The 13,861-nt window shown below is 47.0% G+C and overlaps 1 protein-coding gene across 1 annotated transcript in view; it reads left to right on the forward strand.

Moving 5' to 3' along the window:
- LOC141106803 (uncharacterized) overlaps nt 1-13,861 on the forward strand; it is a 164,869-nt gene that overhangs the window by 48,907 nt on the left and 102,101 nt on the right. The window contains exon 8 of the mRNA XM_073597730.1: nt 9,253-9,278. Coding sequence (XP_073453831.1) covers nt 9,253-9,278 — 26 coding nt within the window. The remainder of the gene's footprint in view (nt 1-9,252; nt 9,279-13,861) is intronic.

Here is a 13,861-nt window from a genome sequence, read left to right on the forward strand (position 1 = left end):
TCGTACATCAGAGAATTCGCCTTGATATACATCCTTGAAAACACACATGGCTGAAGAGTGGATGCTGTGGGAGCTTCATAATACCTGGACATGATCCTTTCCTTGGTTGGGAGGCCACTTTCCAAGAGACTCTTTTCTCTTTAACCTCTACTGCTGATTCAGTAGTAACCTCCAGCTCTGCTGATCCCTCACTCAGTAGTACCTCTAGCTTTGCTGATCCCCCCTTAGTAGTAACCCCTAGCTCTGCTGATCCCCCCTCTCAGTAGTAACCCCCAGCTCTGCTGATCCCCCTCTCGGTAGTAACCTCCAGCTCTGCTGATCCCCCTCTCAGTAGTAACCCCCAGCTCTGCTGATCCCCCCTCTCAGTAGTAACCCCCAGCTCTGCTGATCCCCCTCTCGGTAGTAACCTCCAGCTCTGCTGATCCCCCTCTCAGTAGTAACCTCCAGCCCTGCTGATTCCTCCGCTCAGTAGTAACCCCCAGCTCTGCTGATTCCTCCGCTCAGTAGTAACCCCTAGCTCTGCTGATACCCCGCTCGGTAGTAACCTCTAGCTCTGCTGATCCTCTGCTCAGTAGTAACCCCCAGCTCTGCTGATTCCCCTCTTGGTAGTAACCTCTAGCTCTGATGACCCCCTCCCCACTCAGTGGTAACCCCCAGCTCTGCTGATCCCCCCCCCCCCACTCAGTAGTAACCTCCAGCTCTGCTTATCCACCGCTCAGTAATAACCTCCAGCTCTGCTGACCCCCCCCCCCCGCTCAGTAGTAACCTCCAGCTCTGCTGATCCCCCCCCCTGCTCAGTAGTAACTTCCAGCTCTGCTGATCCCCCTCTCAGTAGTAACCTCCAGCTCTGCTGATCCCCCCGCCCCCACTCAGTAGTAACCTCCAGCTCTGCTTATCCACCGCTCAGTAGTAACCTCCAGCTCTGCTGATTCCCCCCCCCGCTCAGTAGTAACCTCCAGCTCTGCTGATCCCCCCCCTGCTCAGTAGTAACTTCCAGCTCTGCTGATCCCCCTCTCAGTAGTAACCTCCAGCTCTGCTGATCCCCCCGCCCCCACTCAGTAGTAACCTCCAGCTCTGCTTATCCACCGCTCAGTAGTAACCTCCAGCTCTGCTGATCCCCCCCCCCGCTCAGTAGTAACCTCCAGCTCTGCTGATCCCCCCCCCGCTCAGTAGTAACCTCCAGCTCTGCTGATCCCCCCCCCCGCTCAGTAGTAACCTCCAGCTCTGCTGATCCCCCCCCCCGCTCAGTAGTAACCTCCAGCTCTGCTAATCCCCCCCCTCCCCTGCTCAGTAGTAACCTCCAGCTCTGCTGATCCTCCGCTCAGTAGTAACCCCCAGCTCTGCGGATCCCCCCACTCAGTAGTGATGCTTTTTGACAATAAAGGTATCCTTTCTAACATCGACTCCTCATGTAGCCACTCCAACCCACCTCATTTAAAGTCACAAAATCCCCCCCTCTCTGCTACGATATAGGGATGGAGACATGTGTGTTCCCGCATGTTTCACTCAAAGTCCCAAATTTTCCTCTTCTATAAACCAAATCGGGGATGGAGGTGCGTGGGGTGTCTATGACAGTGATGGAGAACCTTGGCACCCCAGATGTTTTGGAACTACGTTTCCCATGATGCTCATGCACTTTGCAGTGTAGTTGAGCACCATGGGGAATGTAGTTCCAAAACATCTGGGGTGCCAAGGTTCTCCATCACTGGTCTATGAGGTAGTCTGTGACCGTGTACAAATGTGTACTATTATATATATATATGTGTGTGTGTATGTATGTATATATGTGTGTGTGTGTATATGTATGTATGTATGTGTGTGTGTGTGTATGTGTATATGTGTATATATATGTATATGTATGTATATATGTGTATATATATATATATATGTATGTATATATATATATATATATATATATATTAGGGTATTTCTGTTGTTCTCATTTATTTCAACGGATCAACTGTGGGTGCCAACTGTTCTATAAATTGTGTAATTTTGTATCGCCATCCAGCATATTCTATGTATTGTATATATGTGATTGCTTCTTTTTAACTTTGATCTATTAAAGCTTTATATATTTTTGTAATTCCGTGTGACCTTATAGCTGTTCACTGCCCTCTCAAAGTCCCACCTAGAGGAAAACTGTCTTTCGGGATGTGGGTCAGTGCCGCTCATATGTTGTGACAATTGGCACCATTTTTAATCATTTACTATTATATACAGGGCAAGCCTCGGCCTTGTCTGTTTGCCTCTTTTTTGAGGCTTCATTGACCTATCCTGTTCAATGTCTATGCATGTCGATCCCCGGTTAGAGGTGGAGCCTGTTCAGTCTGCTGTGGGGCTTTGTTTTGTTGTCATTACCCGGGAGTTGCGATACCAGTCAGGGCGCGGCCCCCCCCCCCCCCCCTCATCAGCACCAGGTGGTGCGGGGGCCTGGGGTGGGCTGGACTCTCCTGGCATCGGCGCCACACCTCCTACAATATCCGCATGACGTCAGCCCTGGGACGCCGCCTGGTGTTTGTTTAAAAAAAAAAATCGTAAATTTGAAAATCTGAAATAATAACTTAACAATTACTAACTATTAAATTATAGACTTTGGAAGTACCATTGAAATTTGGCTGTAAGTGAACGTAACGAATACGAATTTATCCAAAGTTACCAATTATCTGAAATAACAAATGGAACGTAACGAATTAATAATAATAAAAACGTTTATTATTAATTTGTTCCGTTCCATTTGTTTAAATGCGGCATTTGTTATTTCGGATCATTCGCAACTTCGGATAACTTCGTATTCATTACGTTCACTAACAGCCAAATTAGAAAGGAAATTCCAATACCTATAATTTAATTGTTAGTGATAGTTAAGTTGTTATTATTAGTTATTATTTCAGATTTTCAGGATTTTGGAATTTCCAAATTTACACATTTTTTACGAATTTTCAGAATTTTACCAATTCACTTCATTTTCACAGATTTACAAATTCCGATCATAATGAATGACCCGAACAAAAAAAAAAAATGAACGAATATTTTGGCAGTGCACATGTCTACTCACTACCATCTGGTTACGTGTTTTCACATATCTATCTAATAAATATATATATATGTATGTGTGTGTGTGTGTGTGTGTATGTACCATGGTTCAAACCATATGTAGAATATATATATATATATATATATATATATATATATATATATATATATATATTCTACATATGGTTTGAACCATGGTACATATTTATTCATTCATGTTTCTTGTTGTAGACCCAAGTGCACCTGCAGAGTGTCATTTTATATATATGAAACGCGTTGGACCTACTGGATGCACCTGTTCTTTAGATGATTCATTGACCTCAATACTTTTAACCACTTGCCGCCCGCCATATAGCAAAATGACGGCGGCAAAGTGGTTGCGTTATCCTGATTGGACGTCATATGACATGATCGGGATAACTAGCCGGGGCGCAGCATGTCAGTCTGACACACCGCAACTCCGGTCTAGGTAAAGAGTCTCTAACGGAGACTCTTTACCACGTGATCAGCCGTGTCCAATCACGGCTGATCACAGTGTAAACAGGAAAAGCCATGTATCGGCTTTTCCTCACTCCCGTCTGTCAGACACGAGTAGAGGAGAGCCGAACGGCTGCTTCTCTGACCAGGGGGGGGGGCTGTGCTGATTGATTATCAGCGCAGCCCCCCTGAGGATGCCCACACTGGACCACCAGGGATGCCCACCACTTGTGACCACCAGGGATGCCCACCACTTGTGACCACCAGGGATGCCAGTCAGTGCCAAACACTAATGCCTGCCAATCAGTGATGCCCATCACTACCGTCTATCAGTGTACATCGGTGCCCATCAATGCTGCCTATTGGTGCCCGCGCAATTGTCATTCAAAGTGCAACAGCGCTGAAAGCTGAAAATTGGTCTGGGCAGGAAGGCGTATAAGTGCCCGGTATTGAAGTGGTTAATGTACCATATGTCTGTGATCCCATTATATTTATGTAAAAATAAAAAATAAAAACGTGGATGAGCGCTCCTCTGATCTTTATAATATACGAAAGACTTCACAAGGGGGAGTGGCTTTAATGAAGCCCTGTGTGTATTGATTTTCTATTTGTTTTAAAAGGGACCAGCAGATCCCCAGCTCAGTAGTACCCCCCCCACTCAGCAGATCCCCAGCTCAGTAGTACCCCCCCCACTCTGCAGATCCCCAGCTCAGTAGTACCCCCCCACTCTGCAGATCCCCAGCTCAGTAGTACCCCCCCCACTCAGCAGATCCCCAGCTCAGTAGTACCCCCCCACTCAGCAGATCCCCAGCTAGCTCAGTAGTACCCCCCCCACTCAGCAGATCCCCAGCTCAGTAGTACCCCCCCCACTCAGCAGATCCCCAGCTCAGTAGTACCCCCCCTACTCAGCAGATCCCCAGCTCAGTAGTACCCCCCCCACTCAGCAGATTCCCAGCTCAGTAGTACCCCCACACTCAGCAGATCCCCAGCTCAGTAGTACCCCCCCTACTCAGATCCCCAGCTCAGTAGTACCCCCCCCCACTCAGCAGATTCCCAGCTCAGTAGTACCCCCCCCAATCAGCAGATCCCCTGCTCACTAGTACCCACAGATCCCCAGCTCAGTAGTACCCCCCACTAAGCAGATCCCCAGCTCAGTAGTACCCCCCCCCACTCAGCAGATCCCCAGCTCAGTAGTACCCCCCACTCAGCAGATCCCCAGCTCAGTAGTACCCCCCCCCACTCAGCAGATTCCCAGCTCAGTAGTACCCCCCCACTCAGCAGATCCCCAGCTCAGTAGTACCCCCCCACTCAGCAGATCCCCAGCTCAGTAGTACCCCCCCCCCCCACTCAGCAGATCCCCAGCACATTACATACAGTGCCTTGAAAAAAGTATTCACACCCCTTGACATTTTCCTGTTACATTTGTCATGTTACAACCAAAAACATAAATGTGTTTTATTGGGATTTTATGTGATAGACCAACACAAAGTGGCACATAATTGTGAAGTGGAAGGAAAATGATAAATGGTTTAAATTTTTTTTTTTACAAATAAATATGTGAAAAGTGTGTGTGTGTGTGTGTGTGTGTGTGTGGGGCATTTGTGTTCAACTTCCTTTACTCTGATATCCCTAACTAAAAACTAGTGGAACCAATTGCCTTTAGAAGTCACCTAATTAGTAAATAGAGTCCACCTGTGTATAATTTAATCTCAGTATAAATACAGCTGTTTTGTGAAGACCTCATAGGTTTGTTAGAGAACCTTGGTGAACAAACAGCATCATGAAGGCCAAGGAACACACCAGACAGATCAGGGATAAAGTTGTGGAGAAGTATAAAGCAGGGTTAGGTTATAAAAAAAATCTCCCAAGCTTTGAACATCTCACGGAGCTCTGTTCAATCCATCATCGGAAAATGGAAAGAGTATGGCACAACTGCAAACCTACCAAGACATGGCCATCCACCTAAACTGACCGGCCGGGCAAGGAGAGCATTCATCAGAGAAGAGCCAAGAGGTCCATGGTAACTCTGGAGGAGCTGCAGAGATCCACAGCTCAGGTGGGAGAATCTGTCCACAGGACAACTATTAGTCGTGTTCTCCACAAATCTGCCCTTTTTGGAAGAGTGACAAGAAGAAAGACATTGTTGAAAGAAAGTCATAAGAAGTCCTGTTTGCAGTTTGTGAGAAGCCATGTGGGGTTTGCCGATCCTCCCCCCCTCTAGTCCCCGCTCACTTTCCACTATATTGCTCCCAACCTGCGCACCACATGTGACATTACTAGTTTGTTTCACCTACTCTGGTCCCCCAGCACTGCTGATCCTCTGTCTTCTCTCTCCGGTCCCCACTCTCCTTTCCCCTATAGTGTTCGGATTTTGCACATCACATGTGCTGTCTGCTAGTTGCTCCAGTCCGGACCACGCTCACCTTCCTGCTGCTCCACGCTGCACACCAGATGTGATGTCTGCACCAGACACCCCCAGAATATATATATACATGAACCCGGAAGTGACTGCTGATTACATCTTTCCAGTTTACTTGTTGGTTTCCCAGTGCATCCTGGGATATCTCATACCTGCAATACCTCCAAAAAAAAGCTAACACTGAATAAAAGCCCCTCAAAAGCTTTTTTTTTTTTTTTTTAAAGCGCTCTGAATGGCAAAGCACCTGTCACTAAATAAAATGGTCACCTTACAGTCCTCTTCACGTGTTGTGTTCACTTCATAAATGATACCCCAACTCCCATGTCACTTTCTTGGTGCTTCAAAGTGTCTTCAAAGCCTCCATAGAAGTCCTTGACAACGCTCATTAACAGCACCTGAAGCTTTTGAGGAGCTTTTATTCACAGTTAGCTTTGCTTTGTTTTGGAGGTATTGCAGGTTTAAGATATCCCAGGATGCACTGGGAAACCAACAAGATTGGACCGGAGTGCAACTAGGAGATGGCACACAGGGTGTCCAACATGGGAAAACTTTCTTGGTGCTTCAAAGTGTCTCCAAAGCCTCCATAGAAGTCCTTGACAAAGCTCGCTAACAGCACCTGCAGCTTTTGAGGAGCTTTTATTCACAGTTAGCTTTGCTTTGTTTTGGCGGTATTGCAGGTTTGAGGTATCCCAGGATGCACTGGGAAACCAATAAGATCTGACCGGAGTGCAACTAGCAGATGGAACACAGGGTGTGCAACACGGGAAAACTAGGTGAGTGGGGACCGGAGAGAGAGGACTGAGCAGCAGAGGATCAGCAGTGCTGGGGGACCGCGAAACTAGCAACATCACACATAGTGTGCAATGTGGGAGCAATACAGTGGGAGGTGAGCGGGAACCACAGAGAGAAGGATCAAACCAGAGTGAGGGACTCCTGACACCCGACTGGGTATCTCAGCCAGAGAGCTGCTTCCTCACCACTGGAACACAGGAACAAAAGATTATAGCTGGGGATTGCACCAAAGAACTAGACGACACTAGCTTAGGTGCAAACAGGAATAGCCTTTGTTGAAAATTCACATCGAATTTATACCACACAAAATCAGATAAGAGCTTGATCGCATTATCGTAAACAATGCCTACCCCAGACAGCCCAGTGCCTACAGAGGAGTACATGGAACAGAGAGACCATACAGTATAATATTACTCATTTAGGGGTGATCCCGAGGGAGGGCTGGCAATCCCAGGGTACCCTTCGATAGCTCTAAGCCCAAGATACAGTCCAAAAAGCAACATACCCTGAGATGAGGGGTCGGAGCAACAGCTGGTAAAAGATACCCGGGAGCAGTCCCTACGGGTGAGAGTGCCACAGCCGCAGCTACTGAACCCTGGTAAGATGTTGTGGTCGACATTCCAGGAGTTTCCAGGCGAGCTCCCTCACCAAAACCACCCCAGCCAAGGTCCACCAAGGGCAGAGCACAGTCCCAAAAGAGCGATGTGATAGGACGCTGGGCTCTGAATAAATTTCAGCGTGGTGTCCCTGATGAACCCAATCACCATAGAGTTTCCAGTAAACCAAGCCAGGAATAGTTTTTAGAGCAAACACAAGGAAACAGTTCTTCAAATACCGTATGTAACGTAAAGGGAAATGTAACAAATAACAGGGTAGATGTGGACAGAAAAGTTCCCTGCAGCCAGTGTTTGTGACACAGAGGATCAGCAGAGCTGGGGGTTACCACTGAACAGGGGATCAGCAGAGCTGGGGGTTACTACTGAAAGGAGGATGAGCAGAGCTGGGGGTTACTACTGAAGAGGATCAGCAGATCTGGGGGTGCTACTGAGTGAATTTGGGTTTGATCACTACATTTAAAAACTGTTATCGCTTTGGCCCCACTAAACATTATCATCACATTATTGTATTGTGCACACCTTAAACAGCGGACGTAGAATTCTTTCTATTGTGTAGTATTCTCTGTTGATCCATCCTTCCTGAGCCTCAATCAGCCTATGGGGAGAATTACATTTATTTTAAACTAGGGTACCTAATCTAAATGCTAAAACATATCTAAAATACCCTCATAAAATAGAATCTTCTGCTCTCCTTGAATAATCCTACCAATTGACAGTTTAGTAGGCTAGCTGGGCCTTGGCTTGACAGCTGAGTTGGCTAGCTGGGTCTGGGCTTGAAAGCTAGATCTGAGTGGTTGGGTAAAATAGGTGGAACTGGGCTCTGACACCTGAGTGTGATAGTTTTGGGCCTTCGTGACAGCTGAGTGAGCTAGCTGGGCCTGGGCCTGAAAGCTTGGTGTGCGCATAACAGCTGGGTGGTGAAGGTGGACCAGGGCTCGACAGCTGAGTGTGATAGCCTGGACTTGATCATGGAAGGTGAGTGGGCTAGCTAGGCCTGGGTTTGAAAGCTTGGTGTGAGCTTGACGGTTGGGTGGTGTAGGTGGACTTGGGCTTGACAGCTGAGCCTGGTAGTTTGGGCCTGATCAAGACAGCTAAGTGGGCTTACTAGGTCTGGGTTACAAAGCTTGGTCTGAGCTTGACAGCTGGATGGTGTAGGCGGACCTGGGCTTGACAGCTGAGTGTAATAGTTTGGGCCTGATCATGACCGCTGAGTGGGCTAGCTGGGCCTGGGCTTGAAAGCTTGGTGTACGCTTGACAGCTGGGTGGTTTAGGTGGACCTGGGCTAGACAGCTGAGTGTAATTGCTTGGTCCTGATCATGACAGCTGAGTGAGCTAGCTAGGCCTGGGTTTGAAAGCTTGGTCTGAGCTTGACATCTGGGCAGTGTAGATGGATCTGGGCTAGACAGTTGAGAGTGAGTGCTTGGACTTGATCATGAAGGCTAAGTGGGCTAGCAGGGCCTGGGCTTGAAAGTTCGGTGTGAGCTTGACAGTTGGGTGATATAGGTTAACCTGGGCTTGACAGCTGAGTATGTTAGTTTGGGGCTGGTCATGTCAGCTGAGTGGGCTAGCTGGGCCTGAGCTTGACAGCTTGGTGGTGTAGGTGGATCTGGATAGCCCAGGCTTACAGGTTCCAACTCTGGGCCTCTGTCCTTCTAACAGACCACCAATGGGCAGCCACTCCAAGGAAATGACCATAAAGGAGCCACTGCACAGGCACTGCGAAGCCTGCTTTCTTCACCCAAGTGGTGGAGCAGTCTAGAGGCAGATACATACACATAAAGGTGCCCTAAGGAGTCTTCACTGGGCACAATAATAAGTGATATGACTATTTGGGGAAGCTGCCCAGAAAAATATTGGCCCACAAAAGGCCAGTAAATATGAGTTAGAATACTGTATGTCTTTATTGACCAGGTGGTAATCTTACTCAGAAGTCTCTGGTAGACCCACAGAGACTTGCCTCAACCACTTGAATACCCAGGAGAGAACCGTAAAAACAAGTGCTGCGGTTCCCGGATGAGTTGACATGTATGTATCCATAAGGATATACAGGGTCATGCTCCCAGTTTTTCTAGGGCTGCAGCCCTCCGAGCTCCATAAGGTGATATGTGGAGAGAATCCCCACTCATGATGCCGCTATGGTATCTACTGAAAGGAAGTTCAGTGGGACACAAATATGCCATATTGTCTTGAAAACTAAAATAAGCCCCCAAGGATGATGACATACAGCTGGTGGTCCTGTCGGAAAGTGAGCCAATTTTGGATCCAGGTCTACACGCTCCTCCATACATTACTGCATTCTGATATCAACCGAAACCCTTGGGTGGGGGGGGGGGCCTCCTTTTTAGACCTACAGATGCATTGTTTCATTTAGAACGTCAGCTAGCAATGTACCTTTTTATAGCAACTAAGCTAGGGTCTGGAAATCTGCTGTTCTTATTTTCGAAGCAGTAAAACACTGTATGAACGACATCACAGTTAATGAGAAATTAATGGCTATCTTGTTGGACTCCTATGATAAATTCCTTTGAGTTTGGCAGCCTTGGATAGCATACGCCCATCACTTATGTTTTGAACATCTTTTAACGATAAGACATTGACCCCTGAGACCTTTCTTTCCCTCTTCTTGTCCCTACCCCATCCAAAATCTGTTTCTCTTTATTTCTCCCCTTTCACCTTCATCTTTTTTTTTTGGCCTCACCTTAACCACTTAAGGACCAGGCCTCTTATTCAAACTTGTTGTTTACAAGTTAAAATCCGTTTTTTTGCTAGAAAATTACTTAGAACCCCCGAACATTATATATTTTTTCAGACACCCTAGAGCAGTGATTGCAAAACCTATGGCACGCGTGCCACAGCTGGCATACAAAGCCATCTCTGTGGGCACAGGGGAGAGAGTCTAGGTTTGCGGCAGGTAGAGGAAAACAGAGCAGCAAAGTGCAGGAATCTATCTGCATGAGTGAGTGGGTGGCCCGCAGCGTCCGCGGTGAAGGTGAACAGGACTGAGAGCCCGGGAGGGAGAGAAAAGGTTCACTCTCCCACCCCCCCCTCACACTCCCCCCCTCTCTCTCACACATCTCCTCTCTTTCTCTCTCACCCCCCTCTCTCTCAGCCCCCCTCTCTTTCTCTCTCTCTCTCATTCTCTCTCTCTCTCTCTCTCTCAGCCCCCCTCTCTTTCTCTCTCTCTCTCATTCTCTCTCTCTCTCTCTCTCTCTCTCTCAGCCCCCCTCTCTTTCTCTCTCTCTCTCATTCTCTCTCTCTCTCTCTCTCTCAGCCCCCCTCTCTTTCTCTCTCTCTCTCATTCTCTCTCTCTCTCTCTCTCTCAGCCCCCCTCTCTTTCTCTCTCTCTCTCATTCTCTCTCTCTCTCTCTCAGCCCCCCTCTCTTTCTCTCTCTCTCTCAGCCCCCCTCTCTTTCTCTCTCTTTCTCATTCTCCCTCGCTCTCTCTTTCAGCCCCCCTCTCTCGCTAATTGCAGTGTTGGCACTTTGAAGTAAAGCAGTTGGTTTTGTGTTGTAGTTTGGGCACTCGGGCTCAAAAAAGGTTCACCATCACTGCCCTAGAGAATAAAACGGCGGTCGTTGCAATACTTTATGTCACATCGTATTTGCGCAGCGGTCTTACAAACACAATAAAAAAAAAACAAAACACTTTTTTGAATAAAAAAATAAGAAAACAGTAAAGTTAGCCCAATTTTTTTTTATATTGTGAAAGATAATGTTACGCCGAGTATACCCAACATGTCACGTTTCAAAATTGCGCCCGCTCGTGGAATGGCGACAAATTTTGACCCTTAAAATTCTCCATAGGCGCCGTTTAAAAATTTCAGGCTACCAGTTTTGAGTTAAGGAGGGGGTCTTTTGCTAGAATTATTGCTCTCGCTCTAACGATCGCGGCGATACCTCAAATGTGTGGTTTGAATAACGTTTACATATGGGGGCGCGACTTACGTATGTGTTCGCTTCTGCGCACGAGCTCGGAGAGACGGGGCACTTTAAGAAAAAAAATCTTATTTATTTTACTTTCTATTTTTTCACTGCCCTTTAAAAAAAAAAAATGGGTCACTTTTAGTCCTATTACAAGGAATATAAACATCCCTTGTAATAGAAAAAAAGCATGACAGGGCCTCTTTAATGTGAGATCTGGGGGGTCAAAAAGACCTCACATCTCATATTTACACTTAAATGCAATAAAAAAAAAAATAAAGTCTTTTTTTATTTATTTTTTTCAATACATTTTTTCCCCCATTAACTTCTTCCCGTCTGCGTTATAGCCGCAAGACGGCTACAGCGCGGAACTACTTTGCCGGGAGGGCGTCCATAAACGTCCTCCCGTGCTCGAGCGGCTTGCGCCGCGCGCGGTACGCTCTGTGATCAGCGGGTCTGTGAGACTCGGCTGGTCACAGATCGGAGTAAGGGGTCGATCCCGTAAGTAAGGGGTCCAAGCCGGTACTAGCAAGGTGGACCTAATTAAGTGGCCGGTCAGTATATATTTTATCAATTCACAGGAGAAATCAGGCCGCCTTGGATGCCATAGGTCCTCTTGCGTGCGGTCTTGTTTGTCCCACGACCATAACGTTTCTTTGTTGACACAATTCATGCATTCACTATATAGCAAATGGCTCTGTTTCTTGTGTAGCACTAGCTCACGGTGGAGCTGCAGATTTAAAGTGGGCTGTTACCGTCACCTTTTTGCCTGTAGTTTCACCAATACCGGGTTTAGTGTCCCCGTTGAGCTTATTATCAGACAATGTAGGCACCAGTCACTTGAGTACTTTTCCAATGCTTTAATGGGAGATAACTGGAAGAAGTAGCAGGAATGAGGTAGAAGAAGGGTTGCAGGGAAGTTCAAATACCTTTTCTCGGTGTAGCACTAAGGAATAGAAATCTCAGAGATGAATGTATTTTTCGGTTCAGGATTAAATCTTTGCCTGCCTGGATAGGTCTCTCTCACTAACTTAGCAGCCGGTACGCGGCACGAACAAAAAGTCTCTGCCACAGACTTGGGTGAAGCAAAACTGCACGATCCTCTGCCACAGGATGTAGTAGTTTTCGATGAACAGCAAACACAGTACCAGAACCTTTAAGCCGACCCGGCAGTACTTGTGCGGTAGTGTAGGTTAGGATGCGTTCTCCAATCGAGTCACCAGGCCCTTCTTAAAGTGGAGTTCCACCCACTTTTACAACTCTTCAGCATCCCTCACTAAACTGTGCACTGCAAACGAATTGGATATTTAAATTTTTTTTTTTCTCAGCACCTCCTGTATTTCTGCTGTATTCATTTTTCACTTCCTCCTCCCTAGCCGTGGCTCATCGCATCATTTCCTGTTTGCAATGTCTTCTGGGAAGGGGCGGCAACTTCCTCTGACACTGCCGTTGCTATGGAAACCTGACCTGAAACCTATTACACTGCTTGTGCTGCACTGAGCATGTGTGAGATCTGCAAGGATGAGATCCAGGAAGAAATACAGTCTGGCTTCAGATGCCCACACTTAAGATGGCCACAGCCTGCTGTAAGTTTATAAAATAACAAACTACTGCTATAAACAAACAAAACAGACCTTAGTTTACAGACTAACTTTACTAATATACATTAAGCTTGTGTATTATAGGGGTATTTTTATTTAAAAAGTATAATTTTGGCCGGAACACCACTTTAAGACCAGCCTTGCATGGTCTCTTCAAAGATGGGTCCTCCCCTGGATCTTCCCGATTGTCCAGCTTCTTCCCTCAGGACAGACAGCACAGGACCATCCCAGCAATAGCAGGCCCCAGACAGGCTGCTGGGTCTACAGCAACGCAACGCAACCCTCCAGGCCAGAGGGCTACGAGGTAGAACTCATTGACACATACCTCTAGGCCAGGAGGGCCACGAGGCAAAGACTCCCCAAAACATGGCGTCTGTCCCATAAATACCCTCTCCCAGAATGCAACTCGGAGGACCACCTCCGCCGAGTTATCTCCGGCACAGAGGAGCATCCATACACTTCAGCTTGTTGCCTTTCCAACACCGACCCATGGAGACAACGACACCCACAGGCACAATGTGAAACTACACGCAACACAGCCAAACTGGAACAGAGGCTAAATCTGACAATAAACTGAATCTGAACTATGTACAGAACAGATGACCCGCTAAATTTACCTATAAGCGGTAGATTGAAAAATCTACCAGCGCTACACTTGTGCTGTCCATAAAAGCTTTTGTGAAAAGAAAGTTAAAATAAGCCCCATCCTTGGTATCATTGGGATAAAATATCTGCTGATCTCGGAGTTATACTATCACTGTTATGCCCCGTACACACGGTCGGACTTTGTTCGGACATTCCGACAACAAAATCCTAGGATTTTTTCCGACGGATGTTGGCTCAAACTTGTCTTGCATACACACGGTCACACAAAGTTGTCGGAAAATCCGATCGTTCTAAACGCGGTGACGTAAAACACGTACGTCGGGACTATAAACGGGGCAGTGGCCAATAGCTTTCATCTCTTTATTTATTCTGAGCATGCGTGGCACTTTGTCC

Source organism: Aquarana catesbeiana, linkage group LG08, assembly GCF_042186555.1.
Source record: "Aquarana catesbeiana isolate 2022-GZ linkage group LG08, ASM4218655v1, whole genome shotgun sequence".
Taxonomy (NCBI): Eukaryota; Metazoa; Chordata; class Amphibia; order Anura; family Ranidae; genus Aquarana; species Aquarana catesbeiana.